Below are 27,911 nucleotides of genomic sequence, written 5' to 3' on the forward strand. Positions count from 1 at the left end.
GTTTGCATTACAAACTTTTAATTTCTCAGATATGAGAGTAGATTTACTTGTTACCAAAATATTGTCCGGATTAGAGCACAAGGCTGTTGTAAGGAAGGTCCCGGTTCAAATCCCACTGTTGGCAGTGGGATTTGTATCGTGATTTGACGTCGAATACCAGGCGACTCAGCTGTGAATGAGTACCTGAGTCAAATTAAGGTAATAATATCGGGTGAGCGCAATGCTGACCACATTGCCTCCTATAAGGTATCCTGTAGTGTACCGTTACGGTCTTGAATGAAGTGTTCTAACACACTTCAAGGCCCTGACCCAATATGGATTGTTGCGCCAACGATTATTATTATCAAGTTGCACTGTCTGAAGCGCGGTTTGCAACATCAGCAACAACCGCACATTACACAATCGATATTCTTCAGATCTTAGAACTCTATAAGTTGCAAAGAGAATTGTGACTTGTTAGTTGGCTACCGAGCTGCTAGTATGTGGACTATTTAAAATGCCGTTAGGATTTTTATTGGGAAATGGTCGGTTCAGGGACAATTAAAAGTACATATTTTTAACTAAGATTATGTATTTTCACATAAAAGTTAGTTTCAAAAAAAATGTATATATATGGTAACCAATATGAGGGCATTCACCGAGTCCACGCACCATATTAACTGGTTTGTCAAATTGTGCTTTAGCTCTCTCCAGGTCTTCCCGAGAAATTTATAATCCTCCTCCTCTGCACCATACCTCGGGCACTCAGGAATCATGGATTCTATTGCTGTTTGATGTTTATCTTCAGTTAGCTTCTGTTTTTCATCTTTTCCGAAACCAAAGCCATTTGCCCAAGGTCTATGAACGCAGCACACTGCTTCACAATTATCCGAATGACTTTGATGTGGTCAACGCAAAAGGATACAGAAGGAAACCAGCCTTCTTTCTTTCATACGTTCTCGAATAACTTTAGCTATTATATTATTTTCGTGACAGTAGGGATGTCTACCAACATCGGAATCGAACTGATCCTCCGAGGAAAATTAGAATTTGCTTTTCTACCAAAAAGGTAAGGGTTTTTCAAAGGTCAAAAATCTTCCAGAATCCTATATACAATAAATTCCATTTTTAGGAATTTCTACCATCTGAGAATCGTTTAGATTTTTCCAACCTTTTTACTAAAAAAATCCCAATTTCATTTTCTATACATTTTAAATTGACTGTTATGTAAAATCACACAATTGTGGCGAAAAACACATTTTTATAAAAGTATAAACGCCAAAATACTGATTTTCAGAAATTTAACGGTCATGTGAATTTCCCTATTTTCCAATTCAATGATAATTTGCGCGCCTACAAATTTCGCATGTTCGCATGTTTCCCACATTGGAAAAATGGAAACGTCAACAGGAACTGCCAACAAACTTCACGTCGCATTTGTCATCGATGAGCGAATCGCAGAGAAGAGGAGGCCGAGAACTTGAAAAGTTTTTGCTACTAAAAACTCGTAAATTTTCTGCGATAGGCAAATCGTTCAGATGAACTTATGTCTCGTTTCATCCGATTAGTTCAAAAGTAGATCGGCTAGTGAAGAGTGAAACGTAAGTTTTCGCAAGATTGTGAATCATTCGTCGTCACCTCGTCTGTCACTGCTCTATTTTGTCGCGGGGGCACCGTACAAAGACGTTGCTGCTGTGCGAAATCGTCGGGAAAAGTTTAAACCTAGTGTGTTGGGGCCGTGAAACGTTCCGTATTTGGCGTTAGAATGGAAGTTGAAACAAAGACAAATGGCTCGACGTCGACGATTGGCAAGAAAAAGGACAAAAGCGACGAGAAGGAGAATTTATGGTACGTAATGCGTTGAGGGGAGAGACTGGCAACAAGAACGAACACGGCGCGTCAAATTCACCTGGTGCGGCGCGATGATGCAGACTTCGTGACACGAAAACATCCAATTGCTCGGTATCTTACCTTTTTCTTAGCAACCCGTCACACCTTTCCGTTTTGCCAAAACGCGGATTTGATATGCTAATTAATTTGGAGGCAACAATGGTCAGCTGAATTACCTCATTCGCTCGGTAAACACATTTTCTCTGTATTGTGATGAAGGAATGAATAATATTCTCCCAGAGCGACGGTACCGGTTTTGTCTGTTGCTTCCGCCACGGCCGCTGAACGGTGAGTCCGCCGGAGAGGTGCAATATTTTTCGCAGGGCCAAGACAGTTACTCGAATGGAATTCGTATTTTGCATTTCGTGCATTTGGTTCCGTCTTCTATGAGTCACCCACTGCTTGACTCCACTTCCATCCTGCGCTGGACATGACACGCCACATATTATTTGGTATTCTGATATCGTTTTGCAGCCAACTCGTCAGAACGCCAATTCCATATTGAATTATTTAGGACGGGCACGGGTGAAATGAAATCAGAAATGTGAATTTTAATGATAACCTTTGGATTTTTTGCGAGTATTTTAAAAGAATCTCCTCTTGAAGAAAGAAGAGCACAGCTTAGGGAATGAAATGCTTCTGAATTATTTGGGTAGTCCCATGGCATCCTTCTGTGCTGGAGACGCAGCACTATTGTATTATCAGTTAAATTCTATGCAAACAAGACCTCATAGAATGTCTTATTGTTGTTGTTGAAAATGCAATATCTGCTGCTGATGGGATTCCAAACGAAAGTCAACAATTACCAAGTATTTGACAAAATCAAATGGCATAATTTTAGCTGTAGATTTCCTTTGAAAGCTTTAACAGAGAGTAAAATTGCTCAACTCAAAACTTTATCACGGTTTGTAGCTCGATTGGCAAGAAATCTGTCTTTTAATCAAATTAATGAATTGTTGATTATACTAACATTTTGGGACTTTTTTACAGCTTCTTAATTTTCAAACTAAAATGTGATTGATTTTTTCATTCAGTTTGAGGCTTATATTTCATATAGAAACCTCAATTTTCCAGATTTTGGCGTTAAGCAAACTACAACCTAGAAATCTGCTTTCCGCAAATATCTATTTTCTGTGATATTCTTGTAAAAGTTACAGTAATTTGATCCCACACTAACTTGCTTATAGATTTGCAGTTTCGACTAGGTTCACAATTTGGTTGACAACTGCTCGTAGGTGCCCTTAGTGCGAGGGGTTATTGGGTTAGGTAGCCGAATCTTAAAAGCGTATTTTGCTAGAAACCGAAATACCATTTAGAAGTTAGTGAAAATCGATGTATTACGTCCCATTATCAGTCAGTCATCAACGGTTGCCAGTCCAATGAAGTTGATTTGTTATTTATATAAAATGTGATAGAATTCAGTGTGTATTTACTCGTAAATTGCAGAACTCGGGCGGTTCATTTGCATAATTCGACATTTACGTGATTACGCACAATCAAATAAATTGAGGATTTTTCCACTTGTTTGCACGTCTTTTCTTTCCTGATCGCTGCTTTTTTGTCCTCTCGCTACGTACTTCCCTTATCGTCTTTTCTTCATAATCTACATCCTGATTTTCTTTCACTTTGAAGAATGCGTCTACTCCATCCCGCACATCAGGAAAGTTCTTAAAAATATGTGCTCACATAATGCTCTCTTTTCCGGCCATGGTTTGGAATTTTTATCTTAATTTCCTCCCATTCCTCCCAACACTCATTGTTAATACCAGATTGAAGGTCAAGGAAATATTGAGAGTGAATGACACAGTGAGCTCAAATAATAGAACCACTGTATTTTCTTTTCAAACATTTCTTATAACTAAGGTAAGAAACTTTCAATTACCTTGAATTTTTTTTCTGGAAATACTTGCATAGGTAACGCTTTCATCCCGATATTTTTTTAAATCAGTTAATTGTATCATCAATAGCATTCAACAACCGATATCCAGACATCCCGGCTTTACGTCGAGGTCCACCAATTCGATATCCGATCACCGCTTCATCTGAAGTAGGTCTTTTTTTCTATCATAGATATTGCCCTTGCAGACTTTCCGGGCTGGATCATCCTCACCCATACGGATTGCTCGTCATTTAGGCTGAAACCATGGTTATAGCGATATTTTTATAATAATAATCGTTGGCACAACAATCCAATTGAATTAGGGCCTTTAAGTGTCTTAGAGCACTTCATTCAAGACCGTAACGGTACACTACAGAATTACAGTACCCTGCAGGAGGTAACGTGTCAGCATTGCGCTCGCCCGAGATTATTACCCTGATTTGACTCAGGTGCTCATTCATAGCTGACTCGACTGGTACTCGACGTCAAGTTATGATACAAATTCCATTATCACCAGTGAAATCGCTCAAAGTTCGAAGTCATCATGAAAATTGGAAAATTTTCAACTCCGTGGAGTGTCGCAGATTCCCTTAGCATGATAACGAGTCAGTTCATATGTCGGGGTCTACAAAAGACTGACTTACCGCTAATAAAGTATCTATTCTAGATTGATCTTCACATTTTCCTGATTTAAACCTAATAGAGGATTGTTTAGATATTATAGTTCAGAACATTTACAACGCAATTTTTCCACGATCGGTGAACTTCATATCGATCGCGGATATCCTCATTTCGGATGTAATCAAAGCGTGTCAGGCCACTAGTACAACGCAACACCTTCGTCTCCATTACCACAAGACGCCGTTCATTGTCTTTTATAGTCAGCTAACACTGAGAATTATAGAGGGCGACAGGGTGGATGACTTTGCGGTAAATTTTAGATTTGAGACGTTCGTTGATATATCGATCACAAAGAACATGAGTGGTGAACCGTCACTTTATCCAGGTTACGCTAATGTGTGAAGCAATTTCATAACGCAGTTCTCCATTGGCGGATAGCATTGACCCGAAATATTTAAATCGCTGTTCTGGGCAGGTCACTCCCGCTGATAGTGATTGTGTCTGTTTCAGAGGGTCGGCCGTCAAAAATTCAGTTGTTCAGATTTCATTTGAGATCGTGTTGCATCAGGCGATAATTCAGCTTTTGGGCAAGTTGCTCGAGATCATTGTTGCTATTAGACGCCAGGAAAACATCATCTACATAAAGCAGTGTACATGGCGCTACACATCGGATGTCCCATGGGACAGTGTCCATAACCAGAGCAAAGAGCAATGATGACATGGTGCTTCCTTGATGAACACCGCCAGAGACACGAAGCGATTTTGATACACCCGCCATACTTCAAACTTTACTTTTCGAATTATGGTAGAGCAATTGAACCCAGCGCACGAGATTTTTGATACTAGGTGATGACCAGATGAGGTCGTGTGGCATACAGTAAAACGCTTTCTCCAGATCCAGAAATGCAATGTAAAGAGGGCGACGCTTCTCTCAGTGTTTTTCCATGCGTCAGTAGCTTCGCAGTTCTTGACAAACTCGGCTTGATTTACGATTATTTGAACAATTTCGCGTATACGCTTGTCAAGAATGCCTTCAAAAATCTTAATGGTATTGGACAGTAACCGGATCAGACGGTAAATTTCAATATTGCGTTAGATTACCTTTCCCTTTCCAAATTGCAAGTGTGGTATTTTCTTGCTAGTCAGATGGTGTTCTACCTTCCTCAACAACCCGTGTGAAGAATTCACTGAACCACCCTGTTGGGTCCCGACTCTTCGCTTTCCAGAGCTCAGATGCGATGTCGTCCTGTTGCTTTTCCCGATTTCATTCGTTTTATTGCTTACTCGACGTTAGTTGCAATGACAGGTGGAACTGCTCCAAATGTCGGCAATTCTTATGGAAGTGGAGGATGAACTAATTATTCATTTGAAGTCTACTTGAGATATTCTCGTCTTCTATCCGGCGCGCTCGACGGTTGGTAAGCAAACCGTTCTTGTCATTACCGCAACAGAAGTGTTTGATATCACAATGACAATAAAATGGTTTTTTATTATTGCTTGCTTTATTAAAAATGCAATAAACGTTAAGATAAGTGGTTCTAACATTTATGTCGGACAAAAAAGACGGCCAATTTGAAATAAGTGGAAGTTGTAAGTAATACGATTAACAAATTTTACAAAATATTTAGGAGTAGGTACGTTATCTGTGCAAGAACTTTCAGGTTTTCGAGATTATAAAATTCCAGCTTTCTGTCGTAAATTTCAAATATCTGTGATTTCACTATATTCTGAATCGTTACATTCCATCCCATCCTGGATTACTTTAGCAGCTGACATTTTCTAACGTGTGTTCAATGCTTCTTTATATGAGCTGTCATTATGTATTTTATCCAATAATATTTGCAGTCATCCAATTTCTAGAGTCATTTTCCAGGTTCCAATTTTTAAACGTGTAGATGATTTCTAAAAATGTAATATGAAAAATTAAAAAGCTAAATAAGTCGAAGAGATCGATAGTTGCGACTGCTCATCATTTTTTGACTAGAATGCTTAAAGGAATATTGTCCGGGTTGCGGTCTTTCATATAATCGGATCTAAAATTTTTTTCCATAATTTTGCAATTGTTTTCTGGTCGACTTTCTCCCAAGCGAATGCTAGTTTTACATCGTATCCTACATCGTTAGTTTCTTAAAGCTTTCCTTATTAAAATATTTCCCTGACAAACCATAACGAGGACGTTTCAACCTGGAACAAAACCTGCCATAGAAAGTTCGACGAAACAACTTCAGATTTTCACAAAGCTCTCAGAGGATGGCTTTACCAATTACAAGCGGTGTGATCTTGTGATATTGTGTTGCTTTCGTGCAAGTAAGAAACGTTATCTTTTATTTGTTGGTTTTCATCCCTGGGAAGTCTGAAGCAGTTCCATCCTTATTCTAGATTCGAATTCGATTGAAAATTCGAAATTATAAACAGACACTGATTCTATGTTTATATTGATATACTTTGGATCTCTTTTCAAATTTATTGGGACTCAGGCCTCAAATTCACGAGGGATCGTTTTCAGTCGACAATTTCTCTTTTTTATTTCGGCTTTTATTGTGTATCATATACTGGTAAGCTTCTAGGTCCTTATTTCATTAACAATTTTGTTAAAGGCTTTTCCATTTTTGGTTACTTGCTTCCCTGGATGGCGCCCACCGCGCCTCTCAAATTTTCTTTCTTTGATTCTTAATGCACAGTGGCACATTTAATCCTTTGGCAAGGGTATTTCATATCTGTCCTTTCACATCAAGAGCTAAAAATGTTCTTCCACTTTAAAAGACGCGATTCGAACCACTTAAGGACACAATTGAAACATATTTCCCTGGATAATTTACTTAAATAGGGTAGCGCACATCCTGCATATTCAGACATCCGCATTTATTGCATTATCAATAAGCAATTTGTATCATAAAAAAAAGATGTTTTCAAAAAACTTTTTGAAATCTAGGTATGTGCATTTGGTTTTCCCAACCCTTACTTTATTGTAAATTTGAGCAAAGCTATTGCAGAGATATAGTCTAAATGAAGCAATAAAGTATAATACGTTTGCATCAAGCTAACAAAAGACGAAAAACGTATGTTTCGAAAAATGTTAATGTAGAAATGTAGAAAAACGGGCATTGGCTGTTGGGAAATGCTCGCTTTTTGGGGGTCTTTATTTCGATAGTCTACTATGTCGACAACAAATATTTTGTTTGAGCGTCTCTTTAAATAGTGGACGAGCTGCATTTTAGGAAAGTGCGTCAGTTTCTTTATTTGCTATGCAATGGAATCGTTCAGAGCAGAGCCAACTATAAGCCCGCGTCTGATCTTTATTTTGGGAGCAATGTAAATGAAGTGATTACTAGTTGTTATTTACTCCCATATATATAGCTATATCACTATATGAGTATGAATTATATTCATATGTCTTATTTATGTTGCATCATATTCTCGTATGTAAGGAAGTGTAAAACTGAATGCGTCTCGACCCAGTCAAAAGCTAATGGATGCAGGAGTTGTGTGCAATGATTCGACGACCTACACAAAGTCCCTATCATTGAACATCTCTGTGAAATCATTGACAGAAAGATCAGGGAACATAATTTTCCAAAAACAACCGCACACTGCCATCGAAGAAGAGTGGACGGGACTTCCAATGGATCCGATTGTTTCGCTTGTTGGTTCCATTTTTCAGCGCTATCGTGCAGTTACTGCTGTTTAAGGACATGCGACAAAATATTGGCCTTTGAGTTCGTTCATTTGTACTTTCTTTGCAAAATGGTGTCAAAAGTTGACAAAATACATCTTATTCTATGTCAATACAAAATCATATATAACATATAATATAAAGATTAAAAATACACTCGTTCTTTAATAAAATAACATCTTTAAAAACTGTGAGCACGTTTTGTTCCCGCACTATATATTGGTTTGGTCAATCTCCGCGTTGCTATAAATCGCAAAAGCTGTACCTGATGAGTGTTCTGTGGCACTGGGCGAAACCATTAGTCGGAACAAAAATCAAATACTCAATTCAGAGAAAGGATTATAGACCCTGAGCTGTGATAAATCTGGACCGAAAAATTTTTCCTAAGGACTAAAACTATGCCTGAAGAATTCTCTTTGCTTTAGCTTCGATCAAAGGAAATATGAAATGAAAATCTCAATTATAGTAGAACTATTTTATCTTGTATTTGTTCAAAAGTTAATCACAACAGTACAGTGTACATATTTTAGAAAAATGCAATTGAATGAAAACATACAAATAATGGTTGCAACGAAATAGTATGCACCATGTCAGAATTTGCGTTAATTTATTTAAAAAGCGATTTTAATGATTTCCTTATATGTTGACAAGGCTATCGCTCTGATTATTTATCAACAGTTATACATTGGTTATATGTAATATTTGACTCCTGGCTAGTAAGTGGTTCTTATAAGCTAATCGCGATAAACTATTTGTAGTCATGGTGCCCACTCACACACACACCAACCTTTCAACATTATCGTGACAAAACATTAAACATTTCGGGCAATGCGAGTCATTCCTCGTTTTCCAGAAGCAGTTGGGAATCCCCTTTACACGGGATTAATATCTTTACATATTTTAGATATTCTCAATCAGCGTATTATTGGCGTAGCATTAATGATTACTTGATATTGAGGATTCAGGGAGTTGTTTTGTCATAATTAAAATTATGAAAATTGATATGGAAAAAACAATGTGAATTTAGTGCATTTTTCCACGGCCGAGTTTTTCATATTCCTAGGAGTATAATAACTAATTTTTACTAGCCCTGAAGAATGCTCTGAATTATCATCTTGTTGTAACCTATATGAAAATGGCATTTCTTCTTCATATATGGTATGGGCCTTTGTAAACAAATTAGTCCATTTACCCGTCTATCCCTATTGGGCTATTATGGAGAAGAGAAAACGTCACTCATCACTGTCTAGCTAATCAGAGTGAAATTATGCGGTGTTTCCAACGATTAATTAATTGAAGTAATAAAAACTTGTTGTTTCTTTTTCGTTGGTGTGGGTATTTATTCTTGCAAATACCGATATTTCGGGAACCACTTGTTCCCTTCATCAGTGCTAACAACTTGTAACAACTTGTAGTTAGGGAAAAAGAAACAAGTTTTTATTACTTCAACTGTCTAGCTAATTTCGCAATTGTCCGATTGGTGACAAATTAGGATATTTGTATCGCCATACCATTTAGCAAGCAGGACTCAAAAGAATATTTTGCCTCTTGTATTTGTTAGAAAACGTAGTTTTTCCCTATCTCATTGATTCGCATGACAGTAATTTCATACCTCTTTTCCTAAACCTTCCTCAATTCAGTAAATAAAATGCATTTTAAAAAAACCGGTTCTCGTCTCCAAAGGTTTCTTTCGTAAAAAACCAAAACTTCACAGTTTCCGGCTTGCTTTTAAGGTTCTTTGTGGATCAATCTGAACCTTTTATCTCGTTCTCAGAACTCCCCAATTCATAAATTTGAAAAAAAAGTCTTATGCATCTATACAGAACGTAGATCTCAAAATACATCCCACTCCAGTGTCCCGTCTCGAGTAAAGTTAAAAATAAAATGGAAACCTGTTATTGTTAACGAAGTTATAGCAGGCCGAAGTTACACTTTTCCTGTGAATTTGCTGCATCCCAAGGTATATATGTATGTATATAACGTCAGTATCATACTGGAGTCAATAGTCTGACAGACACCTAGGCTCAGCCCCATATATAAATTAAGAGTATTCTTGGCAGCTGTGAATTACTGGACAATAACTCCGCAATTACCTTCAAATGAAGTAGATTTATTAAAAAATTTCATAATTATAAATTATGACGTAAAGGTATATAAAATTACTCCGCATAATCATTACCAAGAATTGAATGAGTGAACTGGTGTGGTCAGATCTCCGATATCAAGCCCCGTTGGGGAGGGGGAAAAAGTTTATTTTCACTTTTTCTTTTACTTTTTTGTTAATTTTAAATTCATAATAGAGAATAATTTTGTGAAACTCCAATCATTGTTAATAAAAACAAGTCATGAAACCGGAAGCTGGGCGCTTCAGGTATGAAAGGTTTTGTTTGCTTCTTCTGTAAGTATATTTGAGTGTAGAACTATCCCATTTGTACGTAGCCCGTTATGTATATACATTTAGCATGTCAGAATTAGTACTTCAGGTTGTAAATTTACATGGTAAAGACAATTTTGAGCTACTTTGTTACTAATAGTACGATTTTGATCAAATACAATATGCTTCATATTATATTTTATATTACTACCAAGTTCTATAACTCTGGGATAAACTTAAGGGAAGTTTTACTCAATTTTCCCAAAAATAATAGTAGATTATTAACTTTATTTGAACAGATATCGGTATGGAGAGTATTTGAGGCCTGGGCACCATAAATAAATCCCTTTCCACCCCTCCCAATCCCCGCTTTTCTAACAAATCTCTAAACTAAGCTCGGCTTCGTTCGAAAACTACTAATCGAGACCTTTCATTTGATACCCCACATGACTACATTCGGTGAAAAAAAATTTTACACCCCCCATTTACATGTAAATTCACCCTAGAAGGATATTATTCACTGCATGTCTGGGGGTCCACAGTTTCCACCTTCTCACCAAATTTGGTGTTAATCGGTATAGCCGTTTCTGAGAAAAGTGCTTGTGACAGACAGACAGACATTGAACCTATTTTAATAAGGTTTTGTTTTGCACCTTAAAAATTGGAGCTCAAAATTGTTTCTTCCCTGAAAATTTGCGGTGAAACAGATTCAGAGAGAATATGTACAATAGTGCCTACATTGGAAGAATACATAAAATAGCAAGTATTTTTTATAACTATTTCAATTGTAAACTTCAGCGTGTTGGTTAGACAATTTTCAATTCTCTGAAAGGGACCTTGAAAAGTGTATAATCGAATAGAATGCACACAAATTGAGCAATCGTGAGAAATACACAAAATCTTTCATACCTAAAGCGTCTAACTTCTGATTTTTAATTTGTTTTTTGTTTCATGAGGTAGATGACTGATTTGTGCTTTCTTACCTTGTTGAAAAGGTGATTCATCGTGAGCAAAATATTTACATTAATGAAACTAAACAGTTCCAAGTGAAATCAGTGCTCGTTAAATTTATTTATAAGTCATCTGTCCACAGTTACATAATATAACCCCCCTCAGCGTATGTCTCTTTAAATATAAATATAGTATAATATCGTGTATGCACGAAAATACATACATCAGGTCTATCATAGACGAGTTTATCTTGAGCACAGTGTGAAGATTTTAAATCTAAAATCTAGTTATCGCCCACTGTTAGATATCCAATTAAGTATAAAATGTATGCCCATAATTTTGAATTAAATAAATATTACTTGCTTATTCAAATGAATAGGTGTGTACAGTGCAACAGCGCGTTTCACAATGCGAAACAAGATAGCGCAGTAATCCATTTATGGGCACTATAAAAACTGAAGTAATTGCTCACATTCAAGACGGTACGAGTTGTTGAACTAAAACGCAAGTCAGTTGATTTTTTGATGAGAATTAGGAGACGAGAGAATGTAGTTAGATGCATAGTATTCGTCCTGAATTCTGTTCCCAATTTAAAGTTAAGAAATATACTTTTGAAATATAATAGGAAGCAATGAATTTAATAATTTGGCTTAAAATAAGCTGAAATGGGTCACTACGTACGACCACACGAGATGAGCACATTAGGAACCATTTTGCATAGCTTAAAAGAGGGAAATCAATTCAAATTTCTTGTAAAACCGATTATGCACCATGTGTGTGCGTCGTATTTATCGCGAATATTACCCTAGTTAAATTGTTTTGTGATAAGAATGCTGCTATATGTATATGTGTGCACGTAGTGTTTACTTACCCCGCTCAACTCAAAAATAGTTAATATTACTACATATTTGAAAATAAAGTTGCAGTACGATCAAAGAAAATAAATTATATTGAATGCTTTAATACAGAAATGAATTCTTGATTTTGATGCTTTTAAATTTTACATCTTACGTTTGTCCTGGTCTTTTTCTCTCGCTGATTTCTGATATGCTTCAAAGAATCTTTAGGATTGTTTGTTTGTTTTGCAAAGAAAATATGTAGCATCGCAATTGTTTCCATGTTCTAATACATGGAAAGAGCATATATGTATGTACATCTGCAAGGCTGTTTTCGGAAAGTGCGACACTGCAACTAAAATTACCTTCTTATCGTAGAATTATATTCAGAGGGATTTGTTTCGTGAAGCTATGAATTTTTTGTGTTTTTTTTCCATCCATACTGTTTGCTCCCACAACTTTATACGGAAACCCGCAAGGCCACCGTTATATCATGAATATTGTCCCAAACATTTTGTATGATGATGTATGAACTTGAAACAGGGAAAAATGAAACAAATTCAGAAATTCAACAAAAACACAGCCCACGTAACGGCTACTCGAATTCACGGAACATTTTCAATGCTCAATTACTTTTACACCTTTAACAAGGTTTTTTTCAATCCTGTTTCCCGCCATACACTAAACAATCCCATATGTGTCTTTGGCTGTTGAGTTCACTTGACTAAACGGAAACGATACGTAACGTAAAAGTTAGAAGCTTGCAAGGTTCCACGTCATCATAATATGATGGGGCTGCCATAATCTTAACTCCTAAAGTCGACTTACATTCAGTACAATACGTAAGTGACATCTCATTATACGCATCGTAAACGCGGCATCAGATCCGTTCATTGATTAAAAGTGGGCTAGTGAGATCTTTTAAAAAAAAATCGGCTAACTGCGATCTACAAAGGGCTGAAAGTTGATTTTATAATTCGCTACGAAGCCTAAAATTAGCCTGGAGAATGTTTTCGACATTTGCCATAGAGTGGATATTCTTGTCGTAGTAAACTACGACTTAAACAATGATCTGTTAACTTTCCTATGTACACTTTTGAATATCGTTTATCTTGGCTACAAATCAAATTTCGCCAATCATTTACTCATATTAACGCCCTCTTGGATTTTTACATCATCATCTCCGGTAGCTATTTCATTGAATTTAGCTTTTTTCCACTAGGAATTTTATATTATTGATCTCATTTTCAGAAATTACACTGGGAAAGGCATTAAATGGTTTCCGAAATACAGTAAATGTATTTGAACTATAGGGCCTACAAATAAGTTCTGTCGGTTTTCTTGTTAAATTTGAAGCTTTATTGTGAAAAATTGGTTATACATTCATTGTTCAAAGTATTGCCCATCGCTAGCCACAACTTTCTTCCACCTTTCAGGCAATTCATAGATACCATCGCGCCAAAAATTGGCCTGCTTGGCCGCTATCCACTCATCGAGCCATTTTTTGAGTTCCTCGTAATTGGAGAAGTGCTGGTCAGCCAGGCCATGCTGCAGCGACCGGAACAAATAGTAATCAGAAGGAGCAATGTCTGGGGAGTACGGCGGGTGGGGTTGGAGTTCCCATTTCAACGTTTCTAGATATGTTTTAACGGGCTGTGCAACATGTGGACGAGCATTTTCATGTTGCAAAATAACTTTATCATGCCTTTGCTGGTATTGCGGCCGTTTTTTCTTGAGTTCGCGGCTCAAACCCATCATTTGACGTCGGTAGAGTTTGCCTGTGACCGTTTCGTTCGGTTTTAACAGCTCATAGTATACCACACCCAGCTGGTCCCACCATATACACAGCATGATCTTCTCACCATGAATATTCGCTTTGGCCGTCGATGATGAGGCATGGCCGGGGTATCCCCACGTTGGCCGACGCTTGGGATTATCGTAATGGATCCACTTTTCATCGCCAGTAACTATTCGATGCAGAAAACCCTTCCTTTCTTGTCGTTGGAGCAGTTGTTCGCACGTGAAAAAACGGCGTTCGACGTCTCTTGGCTTCAGTTCATACGGAACCCAATTTCCGACCTTTCGGATCATTTCCATTGCTTCTAAACGGTGGGAAATGGCTTGCTGAATGACTCCAAGTGTTTTTCCAAGTTCTTCTTGCGTTTGGGATGGATCTTGGTCGAGCAATGCCTCTTAATTCTTCATCTTCAAAAATTGTTGGCCGTCCGGCGCGCTCTTCGTCTTCCAAGTCAAAATTGCCACTTTTAAACCGTCCAAACCACCTCTGACACGTTCGCTCAGATAGAGCATGGTCACCATAAACTTCCACCAAAATGCGATGACTTTCGGTTGCTTTTTTCTTCATGAAGTAGAAGTAGAAGTGTGTTCATACCTAACCAAATATCTATTGATCTAGAAGTACAGTTATATGCCAGAAAATAAATTTAACTTGAGTGAACTTCGTGGTAAAATACAAATATTATTATCATAATTTTGCCATAAATATTGCTTCGCACGGTGTGTATCACATCGGTACTAGCGCAGCTCTAGCCAATCTTGACCTGATTGACGGTAATGTCTACGTTGTCTAGGATGTGCTCTAAACTCTGGATGGTATAAAATGACGTTTTCGTGGAGCCTGGTCTTGGTTATCTCGAGAGCCGTTGCAATTTCATCCTGTTGCGTTGTTTTCTCCTATCTCATTCTAGAACGGGTTCGACGGAGTGGCAATTTCAGTTTGGGAAAGAAAAAAAGTTGCATGGAGCTAGATCAGATCAATGCGGTGAGTGGTCAATGAAATTGAGCTTTTGGCTTTGTATTCGTTCAGAATCGTTGCTCTCTGAGATATGGCGCATTATCGTCATGCAAGATCCACGAATAATCTTTTCAGAAATCTGGTCTCTTGTGTCGGACATTTTCACGCAAACGCTTCAAAACATTCAAGTAATATTCCTTAATGAGTGCCCCACAGCACAGCACAGAGGTATTTACCAATGTCGGGTTACACTAGTTGGATCTTCTTCTTCTTTTTCGTCAGCCTTTGTCCCGTTCACAAGCGCCATTTGGCTCTATCGAATGCCTGGCGTCAACTCCGCCTAAATAAATTAGACTTGGGGACCATCATGTTTTATAAATAACATCACAATCTGGATAATTACAATTTTTACTGTGAAGTTCACGTTCGTTTCTTCGTTGCCAGAAAGTCTTGTTGCTGCTGCTTAAACTGTAATTTTCGTTTTTTGATATATTGTTATGCACACTTAATGAACCAATTCATTTACAAAAAATTCTATTGTATAGGTCTTCAATTTTAAGTGAAGTTCAAAAACAAGGCAGCACAAAACTACCATCAAACAAATCAGTTTTAGTACTAGGCGATAACGCAACAGGGAAGACAACCTTGATTGCTAAATTACAAGGTGTCGAGGACCCGAAAAAAGGTTCTGGACTTGAATACGCTTATATTGATGTAAAAGATGAATACAGAGATGGTAAGATTGTGTATAACCCTGAAAATTATCTTAATCAATTTGATTCTGTTCTTATTTAGACGTAACACGATTAGGAGTTTGGGTACTGGATGGTGATCCAGGCCATACAAATCTTCTCAGCTTCGCATTAAATGAAGCAAATTATGCACATACTTTAGTCATATTAACAGTGTCGATGAACACACCATGGAGTTGGCTGGAACAACTCCAACATTGGATCAAGGTCCTAGCTGATCACATTGATACTTTGAAGCTTGAAAAAGAAGAACGACAGGAAGCCAGACAACGTTTGGTGTCAGCCTGGCAGAGCTATTGTGAAGTTGGCGACGACATGGACCCTGGGTCGCCAATAAAAAGAAGTGTGAGGATGAATTCTGTAGACGATGATGATATTCTACCATTGCCAGAAGGAGCACTCACAACGAATTTAGGACTGGATATCGTTGTTGTAGTCACAAAGGTGAGTAACATTTAGCCAAAGGAGCATCTTGAATTTGAGCCAAAATGTTCAGCACTTTGCAAGATCCCAATTAACTTTGCTTTATAAACATCTAAATTCACAACGGTTCTTTTGCAGACTGATTATATGACAACACTAGAGAAAGAATACGATTACAGAGATGAACATTTTGATTTCATTCAACAATGGATTCGTCGGTTTTGTTTACAATATGGGGCTTCTTTATTCTACACAAGTGTCAAGGAAGATAAAAACTGTGATCTCCTTTATAAATATTTAACACATCGGATTTACGATATACCATTCCGAACACCAGCGTTGGTTGTGGAAAAGGATGCTGTTCTGATGTAAGTGAGCAAGGGAACGGTCTAAGAGTGGGAATTGATTTAATTTATCCTTTGATTCGCAGTCCTGCAGGCTGGGATAATCTTAAGAAAATCAGTATACTTTATGAAAATATGCATTCATGTAAGGCAGAGGACTACTACACAGATGTTATTGTACCTCCTCCGACACGAAAAGTACATAATTAATTACGTGTGTAGTAGAGTATTATATTAATCTTGCGTTTATTTTCCTGCAGACGGTTTCAAACCGTGAAATCGAAGTGCAAACGGAAGATGAACAAACATTTTTAATACGACAGCAACAGATTCTGCAACAAGGTCAAGGACAAATTAGAGGCGAATCACCGCTAAGGTCGCAAAGTGGAAAGCCATCGAATCGTACTCCTGGGTCTACTGGACAAGGCTCACCGAAAAAGGTAATGCTGGATGGATTAAATCTCAGAGCTACCTTGCCCTTTACTTGCGCTATCATGTCATTCTCATAATTCTATTTTTTTTTCGCAGATGGATGTAAAGTTAAATCCCTCGACTCCAGGTGGTGAAGGGGTTCTTGCAAGCTTCTTCAATTCCCTTCTATTAAAAAAATCGGGCACACCTGGTAATCCTGGAACGCCGGGAGCAGGAACCACTCCCAGAGCACCAAACGGTCTTGAAAATGTCACACCTGAGAAAATTACAATGAGGACTGCTGAACTCGAACGCTTATCAAGAAGTCTTAAGAAAGAGATGGATTTTTCACAAAGTGATTGTTGAAGAGATTATTATATAATAAAAATAAGTAAAAAGAATAATTGATAGGAATATAGTTTCAAATATTTAAATAAAAAAGATAAAAGAACTTTACATCTTTTCGGAATCGCAGTAACTGCGACAAGTCGAACTAAAAGCGTGCGAGGAGATCGCTAGAGCCTCAAAATGCATATAACTATGGCCTTTCCCGATCAAATCTTTTTGCCATTTTTTTAATTTTGAAAAGATTTCGAATCGAAGGAAAAGGATGACATCGATTGAAAATTCTCGTGTAAATCTCAACGGCAGGCATTTCATGAAATGCTAGTTTGAAATAGTAGAAAGGATATGAATCGAGTTTTCTGTTAACAGTCACTAACAATGTCTTTTCTTATTATTTGGGATACAAAGCATAAAAAGACCTTGATAGGGCAAGTTGTTAATATTTTGATGCTTTATATAGTATTTCTCCCAATGCGTATATATTTTAAAAGATTTTATATATCCTTTATTTATTAAATATTTTTTAAATAAACCAGGAAGTAAATAATATATAATAGTAAATGTAAAATATAAGGAAGAAGATATTTATGTTTCAAAAACAACTGTCGTAAACTATCTGTACCCAGTATCAAACTAAGTTCGAAAGAATAAAATTATAAGAAAATACTTACTAGCCATAAATCCAAAAGTAAATCTGTAGTAATTTAAACAAATCTTATAAATAAAAACAAAAATATTGTAAAGTTACTTAATATGAGGTTATGAATTTTGGCATCGAAACGTTTCCTATCTTAGCAAAGAAAAACACTTGAAAAATATGCAGTGACTAACTGGCCGCAACGAAGCGAAATCGGAAAATAGATGGTTTAAAGTAATTACTTTGTTCTTGTTCTATCGTACAAATTAACCTTTGACCAACGCGACTACATCATACACAGAACACATTAAACTAGCAGTGACGGGTCTAAAAGAACTTTTGATGCGCAAAATTATTCAAAAGATAATTTTTTTTATTTTGTAAGAAAACATTTTTACGAGGAGAAATCATATTCTATTGACTTTCGATCAGATGCCTTGAGTATAGAATTTTCTGACTACTTATGATTGTAAATGTTGTGATTACAATACGACATTCAATACCTGCAACTTTGATATTTTTAAGCTGCTTCGGAATTTTGTTGCTTTTGGGCCAAGTATGTCTGTCTAATCTACTATTCTAACTTAACTCAGCTGGGAGAGATAGATAAAGTGAAAAATACATATTCATTTATACTGATAAAAAATATTAACGGTCCAATCACCTATGTAGAGCTCGTTCTCATGAATAATATCGAAAAGTAAGATATGAAAAGAATGATTAATAATTTTCTAATAAAGAAAAAGGGGCAGAAGATCAGAAAAGGAAAATTATGGTTTCTAAGGTTTTTTCTCTACAAATTTCAATTTTTTGCGTTTATATCTGGGAAAGGATAGGATTGCGTTGTGTGGTATGTATGACATATTACTTTTAGTTTCTTTAATAAGCACAGCATCAACCTATACAGTGCCGGTAAAAATGATGAACATCCTCTGTTTTTTTAAAAAATAAAAAAGAAACTTAAACGATCCCCAGGAGTTGTGTATGTATCTAGGTAAAAGCACCCACTCTCCAGAGTAATTAACTGAAATTTTCGCTGTAACACATGGAATAATTTAAAAAGATTTAATTTCAAGTGGGAAAAAAAGATAAAACACTGTATTTTTGTCAATGTAGAATGGAATTCAAGCAGTCAAACCCAGCTGTTCATGATATTTTAATGTTTTTTAAATCTTTCCTTTTTTTAGTATTTAGTATATTTTATAATTTATTTTGGAATTCGACCAGTGCAGAATAGCAACTACTTCTAATTCCTTTGCACCTTGAAATTATTTGACTTGAGCGTAAACAATACGGGCTAGAGGATTAACAGTTTTTGATAATATTTAGTTTTGGAAAACTTGTCGGGAAATCAAGAACTTGAATTTGTTCCTACTAAAAATATTCCTTATTCCCACATTTGCAATGAATTCAGTGAATTTCAACATTAACCTGTTGAGGAATAAGTGGTGGGATCCGCAACTCCTGCCAAATTAAGCAAATGAAGCATTTTATTTTCAAGTTAAGAGCACAATTTTTGACTGTTCATTGTATTCTATAACAGCCCAAACCATTATACACCTTTGTGGTGTCTCTTGCTCAATTTTTTTTGTTTCTTTATTTAAATCATGGAATCATCGTCAAACTCGATTTTTTTTCGTTTCTAAAAAGTGCACACAACGCAAGTGGCTTTTAGTAAAGGCCATTCTTGCCATTTTGTTCTCCTTTTTTAATAAGCGATTTTCTACGAAGTTTGATGCCCTCGTGCGATAATGATTCGAACATTTATAATTTCAGTATCAACATCCGCCTGTGGTGTGGTTAGTGCACAGTTAGATGCTAATCGAATAATATCCTGGTCGAACCGAGGACTTACCACACAATTTCCAGGGTCCCGAATAAAGTCACTTTAATCGAACATATGTGCTGAATGTTTGAGTGTTCGCATCGAAATATTCCCCCGTAATATTTTACGAGGTTATGGTAATATCGGTCAGTAGAACATGGCATGCTCCAGATGGGGAATCAAATTTTAGGCTCAAGGAAGAAGAATCAGCCAGCCTGAATCGTTAAGGGTCCTTCCTGTAACCACCACGTCATGGGTGGATCCACTTTTCAATACGAGATCCGCTGACCCTTTTGCATATCGTCTCATGCTTGTCCCTCTTTACTTGTCGAGTTTTGGTAGTCTGCATTTTTTGCAGGTGAACTAATTTTTTTTTTCTCGAACAGAAGGCACATCACTTCATAGTCCCACATATGCTGCCCGCCTGAGATTGTTTTAAAAACAGTGCACACGCTAAGCGGTAGATTTTGTCGACTTTTTTCTGGTTACTCTTGCTAGTGCTTCCTTGCAGATTGGTGCTCTGTGTAAGAAGGATCCGGTCTACGAGTAATCTGCTGGTTTGTTCAAGCCTCTGATGTTTGACAGCATTACCTCCTTCTTGTAGGAAAAATCCAGAAATCTTTCAAAATTGAGCTTACTGTCAGGCCAGATTTTTAATAATTGACTTTGAAGTGATCGAGGTAAATTGCGTCTTGTTCCGCTATGTTCAGTCTGACTATTTCGAACTACATTTTTACAGCACTGATGATGTCATTGGCAAACAGCTTCAACATCTTCAGGTTATTTCGAGACGACAACAGCCAAGGTACCCGTAAAGCCGATTCAGTGTGAGGATGATGAAAATCCCATTGTACATCATGTTCTACAGAAAAGGACTCTTGTCGCGATGGTGAATACCTCAGGTTCTTCCACCGTATCATTCCAAAATGTCCTTTCAGAAAGGCAGCTCTGTTTCAGCTTAGTCAAATAGCTGGTAATACCCATTTCATATTTTTTGTGGCTTTCTGTCTACGGGGAAAAGAACATCGTGTCTATATTGAGCAGAAGATACGGATAGATCAGCTATGGTTTTTGCCCCCTTAGCATTTTGCTAACAATCCTATACCTTGCCTAAAGAAGTTATAGTCTTCCTCCGCGCAAAGTTCTTTGAAGTTTTCTCGCTAGCTGGTGGCTATGTTGCAGCTTATTCTGAAAATTTGTGTAAACTTCCTGCTTCTCACCAAGATGCAGTCTTCTTAGGTTCGCTTACAAAGCCATCCAGCGAATGTATTTCCCTCAAATGTTTTCACAAACTAATTTGGCATTCAAGGCACCCGTTCTGTGAAAACACCCTCTGTCGCCTGGTCTATTTTTGATTTGCAGGAAGATTATGTGGTGGTCTCCCTCGGAAAATAGATGTATGATATTTTGATCTTTCTACGGCCTTAGCTTCTGCGACCCAACCGTCGGCCATTCCGAGAGAATGTGTTCCATTGTATGACGTAATCCATAAAGAAGCTATTGCCACTTCTGATCTCCACATCCACGGATATAGCCCGTACACCGACGAAGTTCTCCATTTGATACTGTCTCAGTTCAGAGTACTCCGATGATACGATGCAGACATGAGTTGATGAAAGTTTGGAGGTTCCGAGTAATTGTGGCGCCAAAAGAGCGAAGGAGGAATTGCTGTTAAAGTGTCGATGGATTTCAGGTCTGATACGGCCGTTGGCAGAAGCAACGCTTCCTAATACATATACTAAACGATCTTGTCTTGTCGTCGGGAGCTACCGGCATTTGATAATCGGCGTTAGCTAGATGTAAGGTCGAAAATATTCGACTGTTTGTTAGATGGTGCGCAAAAGCGTGAATAAGAGGTAGTAGATAGCGGTTGGGAATAGTTCGTAGGGTCTCTATTGTCCGTTTTGTTTAGACATAATGTATAAGGCAAAGACTAGAAACTATCAGGCGGATGTCAAAACTCTGTTGAAGTAAAAAATCACATTATTTTCTTGCCACATCAAGCTTTTCAGGTGTTAATCACGCATCTTAACTATTAGCAAGGACATCTTCACCTTTCTTCCTTTTTTTTTTAAAAGTTCCCATAAGTGGAGTTACCAATTTTTAAGAAGGAAAATTTAAATTTATTTCCTATAACATGGTTTAGTATTGAAATATTACTAAAATCAATTCAACGGTATCCAATGAAAACTACATCTACTTTAGGTAGAACTGACAATTGAATTGGCGTATAAAATATGTGTATAAATTTCTAGGTATTGTTTGAATATAATGATATAATAAATATAATCAAATGGTATATTTCGTCATCTTGCTTTCACAAAAAACCTTATTCATCTGAAGAAACAAAAAAGCAGGAATAATTGGTTGATAAGCTGGCAACAGATCGGAATGTTTCTTATTGGGCAATGTATGAATGCAGCACGTGCAGAGACTTATCGCGAACTCCGTCGAACGACTTCACAGATAGAAAAAGATAGCTTAGAGCGACCAACAGGTCTATGGATTCAAGAAGTACAGGGCGTAACTGTACCAGGCGCGGAAGTAAGTCAGCAGAAACAACATACACCATGATGTACATTTTGCCGCGACAATCTGCTTTTCGTATATCGGAGCGATGGAATGAGCATTTTAATAATTGCTCAATAATCAGAATATCGGCGGCGACAAATGCTGCCGCAACCATGCATGGAGAACGATCCGTGAACTTATCAGCTTAAGCTGCCGAGATACAAGTATAGCCGAACAACGCCGACCAGCAAATCATTGCCTGATATTTTGCAACGAGGAAATATTTGCCTCATATATAAAACATTTATACTTAATTATAAACTAATTAAAAAGTAGTGAAGTGTTGAATGAAAATGTATGTAATTATGGTTTTCGTGCGTCGCATAATCTCAGAAACAGAACCTTAAATGACTTCAAACTAGAAGGAGAAGACAACGCTGAATAAAAACGCCGGGGAATCAACAATGAGTATTCGAGTATAAATAAGCGCGTAAAAAGTTGTCATGGACCATCGTGAAAAGTAAAAAAGGATTGCTACAATTGGCTTTGTGATGAGGCATAATCCAACTCATGGGGAGGTGCGTACAATTCGGTAATGTCGACAATAAAAGGAACAAGATCCCCTCCTTGCTATGGGCGATAGTTACCAACTCTCCAGTAACTGAGGACGAAATTCCAGACACACTAGGTTGATGTGACTAAAGTAATTTATGGTCTAGCCAGGAAAGTCTTTGACGAAGGGAAATAGAGTTCGCTAATGACACTTGACATCCAGAACGCGTTCAATCCGACAACGAAAACTGCTCTATGAAGAATTGCTAAAGATACATAATAACAGTTCTACAAGGACCTGTCCTCAGTTTTGTTGCTATGGAACATAATATATGATGGCAGCAAAGTCGACAGTACCTAAGCAAGCCGTTGTCGTAGTTGTTGATGTCGTCGGGGTAGTTATAATGACCAGGCACTCTGGCGAAGTCAGAAATTTAAGGGAGTGAGACTATTTGGATGGTAAAGCCGTGGAGCTTGTCGAGCATAAAACTGAGTGGTACTTTTGGAAAAAAACTGTTTAATTTTGCATCAGTGAATATGCCATTCGCCCTCAGTCATGACTAAAAAACCTGGCAGTAACACTGGACTCAAGATTGGGTTGTAAATTGCATTTGAAACTTATTGAGTAGCTAAAATCAACTCAACATTAGCAAGAGTGCTACCAAATATAGGCTGTCCGAAATACAGCCGACGATTATTTCTTTCATGAGTCGTCAGCTCAGTTCTCTTATATGCGGTACCAGGTGGACATCGCACTAAACATCTTAGAAAATTGTATATCGGCTAAGCACTCCTCGAACATGCTGTGCCTTCCGGACAATATTGTATGAGGAAGCATGCACAATTGTAGGATGCTCCCGGTAGATATCGTTGTCAATGAAGCGCGGAGGCTATATGAGAAGTAACAAGTAAACCCAAGTAAAAAACTTCAACGATCAAGGTCATTGTCTGCGTAGCAAGGCTAGACTAGGCGAAGAAAGGTCGGCGGACACACAAGCTTACTTTTAAAATAAGTATGTGGACTGTGCGAAACCACTGGGAGACAAAGTGTGATTAAATTTAGGACTTAAATACATGCAGAAAATCTATAGGCTCAATTTGGATAAATCACCTGATTGTCCTTTGCACGAAGGCGCAGCTAAAGATTACTGTAAATAATACACAGTGCCAAGTAGATCCACTTATACCAAGAAGACGTGAACAATATCAGAATTGTAGTTCTGCAAGGAGAATGTGGAGAAAGTAGTAGTTCGGCGTATGCATCCTCAGAAACAGATGCATATCGCCAGTCTGATGGTTGAGGAAAACAGGGACGCTTGTCTGAAACGATCCTGTGACAGCGCAGATGTTGTCCGATGTCTGACGCAAGCGCGGATATTTGTTGGATGCCTGAGACAGGCACATACTCGTGGCTGTTATATGTTTGAGGCAATCCCAGGCATATTCCAAATAACATTGTTTTCAATAGGTAAATCTAGTAATGCGCGTCAGCGAAATCCGTCGTGTCATCCATTGTGGATGATGGAAAACCCTCAGTGGGTGGGCTTCTTAACAATTCATATTTTATATGGCAAACATATTGTCATGTAAAATATAATAAACAAAATTACTACTACATTTTCGCAATTTACGTAGCAATTAGGGTAACGCGATTTTGGATAATAATACTCCCTCAATTTTCCGTTATTTTGCTACTTGTACACTTTTATTAGAATCAGTTCTATAATTCAACTTTTCTAATTGCCTAATAACTAGCTCAGGTAGTTTGTTACTATCATTGTCCTCATTTTTCTCATATTCGTGGTCTCCAGGTAAATATTTCCCTAATATTTCAGCATGCTCTTTCCAAAACTTATCTCGTATCATGTCTTCGTACAGTGGAATAATTAGTTGTCGCTTCACGTTTGGTAAATTCGGAATTTGTGTGCGCTTCCTTAGTAAAATCGTCCCCTTTCGAAACATTGGATCGATTGTGTTGTAATTAATGCCGAACTTCGAAAAGAGTATCTCATTCTTGTCTGCCGAGAATGTGCCCCGCAATTCATTCTCGGCTTGCTGATTCGTCATACCACCTTTCAAAACTAGATTCCAAAATACCGTGTTATAGAGGTTGTTTATGTGTACGTCGGCCTGTCGCCAACTGAGATAGTCGCGAAGATTTTGGTCTGTTGGGTAGAGAACAATGCGTCCATCGAAACTTGGGGCGTATTCAAGCTTCTTGTTGGGGAACCAAACGTTCCAGTTGTATACGTACGAAGATGTGAAAAGGCTCGTAACATACGATAGTATTTTCGCGGCACGCCGCTTGTAAACATCAGCTTCTCGACGGAATATAAATGAATATTCGTCGCTTTGTCCGTAACTGAGGACAATATCACGGAATTCTTCCATCACCGTAACGGCTGCATGATTCATAAGATTAAGTGCTGAAATGGAAACACAAATTATGAAAATATCCTCGCGGAAGTTGTTGCACTGCTTACCATTTACATCGTTTGGTTTTTCGAAATCATGAGCCTTAGCAAATTTATGGAAACCTTTACCATCGATGCGAACAACAACCCAGATGTTTGGCAGTATCCGATCGTCCAATTCGAACCCTTTCACATATTCGTATCGACTGTTTGCCATTGCGGATAATGAGATTTTTCTATAAGGGGCATATACAACCTTCACTATTCCCCGAAAAATTGAGATTTTATTCATAAATTCCACTTAAAATATAACTACATACACCGGCTAAATAGCAAACACTGGAATGTGCTGCATGTTTTGACCTGTCAAAAGCAATGCCAAGCATTCCATGGCAATTCACAATAGTCAAGACGAATGTGTTGCTGGTCGTTATGAGAATCCGTTATTAATTTTCAAAAATACTACTGGAGGCTAAAGTTGATACAATGTAAGGCACAGGTTTCTCACTTATACTTTGTTCACTCCTAATTGTTTTATCATTGTTTTAAATACACGGTGCCTACGTTTGCCAATTTAAGAGTTGAAAAAGGCGATCCATCAGATTTTGGAAGAATTGCATTCACCACGTCTATACATAATTATCTGTACATTTTGAAACAAATAGTCAACCAAAAGATAAATGGCATCATTTATTATAACTTTTAATCGAAATTAAAGCAGGCAAACGTGATAGTATTCTAACAAGCACTTTTCAATCGTTCGGAATGAAACTGTTGGTTGCTAAGATCTTCCCAAGATGGTGGAAAAACAATGATCCTGTGCTCTCGAAGAACGGGTGTCCTGCTTCTGAAAGGATAGAGGGTGTTCTACTCCAAGTAGATTAGTATTTGAGCGCAGGGCATCTGTATTAATTATAGTTACCAACAAAAGTTGCTTGTAATATTTGGGTAAATATGATATTATTATTTCTAGAAATGGTAGACTCGGTATGTATTTGTTTATACAGGGTGTTTCAAAACAACCGGACAAACGGTATGCCAAGTGATTTCTCAGGTCTAATCTATTCTAGCCACGTGCATTTTAATTTTAGAAAAGACATTTGCCTTCAAACTAGTAACATCGCAATAGCTTAAAACTTCGATAGCTAGTGTATTGAAATAAACGCTTGATCGCAACTAAGACTTGGCCCTAAAATATGGATGTCGATTTGTTTGGATAAAGTGTGCTCACTTTTTGTTTGGAGACAATAAATTTTTAAAAGCGAGCTCTTCAAATTTTGCTCTTTAGCTCATTTTTTTTCGAATTTTAACATACACAATGTACTACTAATTTTGTTGTAAAAAAATAATCTTCTTTTTAAGGTTTTGTGTGAAACAAAACCTTATTAGAATGGAGTCGGTGTCTGTCTGTCCGCCTGTCTGTCTGTCACATCCGATTTATTCGGAAACAGCTTGACCGATTGCCACGAAAATAGGTAAGAAGCTGTAACTCTCTTTACATACAGCAAGTGGCGCCATTTTGTGTTAAGTTTAAGGGGGGGGCTCCTTATACATGTGAATGGAGGGTGCAAATTTTTTTTCACAGAATGTGGCCACGTGTTGCATCAAACGAAAGGGCTCAATTAGTACTTTTCGAAACTGGTTCCATATTTGATATGGAGTAAAACATAGGGGAGTGAGGGCTCAAATATGACCGACAAAAAGTGTAACAGGTCTCGTTCTCAGAACCTATCCAACTGAAAAATCTGAAAAAAATTACAGTGGTGCATCTCTACGAAATCTAGGCCTCAAAATACATTCGGTTCCGATATCTGCACAGATAAAGATAATAATAGAATATTTCCACATTTTAGAAATTGACCTGGCGACCCCCTTAAGTCCATCCCAGAAGTACAAAATTTAGCATGGGTGTAACGAAGAACATAGTGCACAATTTGGTCAAGTTTAAAAAGAATCCAACTATTATGACCAAAGTTATAGGGGGTGAAACTTTGCCATTTTTTGTGAATTTCGTGCATTCTACAACCTGCATGACGTCATCGTCACATATCAATTCGTCAATATCACAACGAAGTAAGTTCATATGAATGCGGTCGCAAAGAATTATTTTCTTTCAATTTTTTAGTCATTTTAGTCATTTGTATATGAATATTAATTACTCCAACCAGACATGTGTGTATATAGGTATATAGTATATGCGTGCTAATGAAGTTTGCGGGTAGTGTCTAATTCAGATAAATATATTTGTACATTAAACGAGTCGTATTTAATATACGTACTATATATGTACATATGTATGCTTTTGTGCACGTAGTAAATCGAAAATATGGGTACGAGTTTATATACGTACATATAAATGTAGAGTATTCGGAAATAGGCAGTTTGTTTGTTTAGGGTGAGTATAATATCTATGGCTGTAATATGTACGCATGTTTTGTAGTTTGGAAAAATATCAAGGAGTAGGTTGAATTTGTAGCTATATACGGATAGAAAAATGTGCGATGAAATTTCTTACATAAGATGAACACAAAACCTTTATACTCAAAGTTCGAGCTTCCGGTATTCCGAATTAAATATTCAAATTAGCAGTATTTACAAACCTGTAATAGTAAATCAAGAATAGGAAAAAGATGCCAAATTTGGCATGGAAACGAAGAAATTTACTCTTAATTTACAAAAAAAGAATATAGTCGATGTAAAAATTCAGAGATAATTGTATTCTGAATGTTTCAATTAAAA

At 37.3% G+C, this 27,911-nt stretch overlaps 2 protein-coding genes across 3 annotated transcripts; one reads left to right on the top strand and one right to left on the bottom strand.

Annotated features, from left to right (window-relative positions):
- The first annotated feature begins 1,426 nt into the window (after nt 1–1,426).
- LOC119657677 (cytoplasmic dynein 1 light intermediate chain 2) lies at nt 1,427–18,640 on the top strand. The gene is made up of 7 exons (XM_038064706.1): nt 1,427–1,827; nt 15,504–15,694; nt 15,754–16,154; nt 16,272–16,501; nt 16,564–16,675; nt 16,738–16,917; nt 17,006–18,640. The coding sequence occupies exons 1-7, from the start codon at nt 1,745–1,747 to the stop codon at nt 17,252–17,254; spliced, it is 1,446 nt and encodes a 481-aa protein (XP_037920634.1). The 5' UTR covers nt 1,427–1,744; the 3' UTR covers nt 17,255–18,640.
- A 5,709-nt stretch (nt 18,641–24,349) lies between these two features.
- LOC119657679 (probable tRNA(His) guanylyltransferase) lies at nt 24,350–25,651 on the bottom strand. Of its 2 annotated transcripts, XM_038064709.1 has the most exons (3): nt 25,493–25,651; nt 25,242–25,433; nt 24,350–25,184 (listed from the first exon to the last, which is right to left on the bottom strand). In XM_038064709.1, exons 2-3 carry the CDS (start codon nt 25,387–25,389, stop codon nt 24,442–24,444), a joined length of 891 nt encoding a protein of 296 aa, XP_037920637.1. In that variant the 5' UTR covers nt 25,390–25,433; nt 25,493–25,651; the 3' UTR covers nt 24,350–24,441. The 2 variants fall into 2 exon arrangements, with proteins under 2 accessions (XP_037920637.1, XP_037920636.1); XM_038064708.1 differs by having other exon boundaries at nt 24,353–25,184; nt 25,242–25,558.
- Nucleotides 25,652–27,911: the final 2,260 nt, after the last annotated feature.

This window comes from Hermetia illucens, chromosome 5 (assembly GCF_905115235.1).
Source record: "Hermetia illucens chromosome 5, iHerIll2.2.curated.20191125, whole genome shotgun sequence".
Taxonomy (NCBI): Eukaryota; Metazoa; Arthropoda; class Insecta; order Diptera; family Stratiomyidae; genus Hermetia; species Hermetia illucens.

What these genes read in the sequence shown, in the direction of transcription:
- LOC119657677 (XM_038064706.1), top strand. Translation starts at nt 1,745, where the DNA reads ATGGAAGTTGAAACAAAGACAAATGGCTCGACGTCGACGATTGGCAAG. An exon ending in GAAAAGGATGCTGTTCTGAT is followed by an intron (nt 16,502 to 16,563) that starts GTAAGTGAGCAA and finishes TTTGATTCGCAG; the next exon opens with TCCTGCAGGCTGGGATAATC. An exon ending in TACCTCCTCCGACACGAAAA is followed by an intron (nt 16,676 to 16,737) that starts GTACATAATTAA and finishes ATTTTCCTGCAG; the next exon opens with ACGGTTTCAAACCGTGAAAT.
- LOC119657679 (XM_038064708.1), bottom strand. Translation starts at nt 25,464, where the DNA reads ATGAATAAAATCTCAATTTTTCGGGGAATAGTGAAGGTTGTATATGCC. An exon ending in AAAACCAAACGATGTAAATG is followed by an intron (nt 25,185 to 25,241) that starts GTAAGCAGTGCA and finishes TTTCCATTTCAG; the next exon opens with CACTTAATCTTATGAATCAT.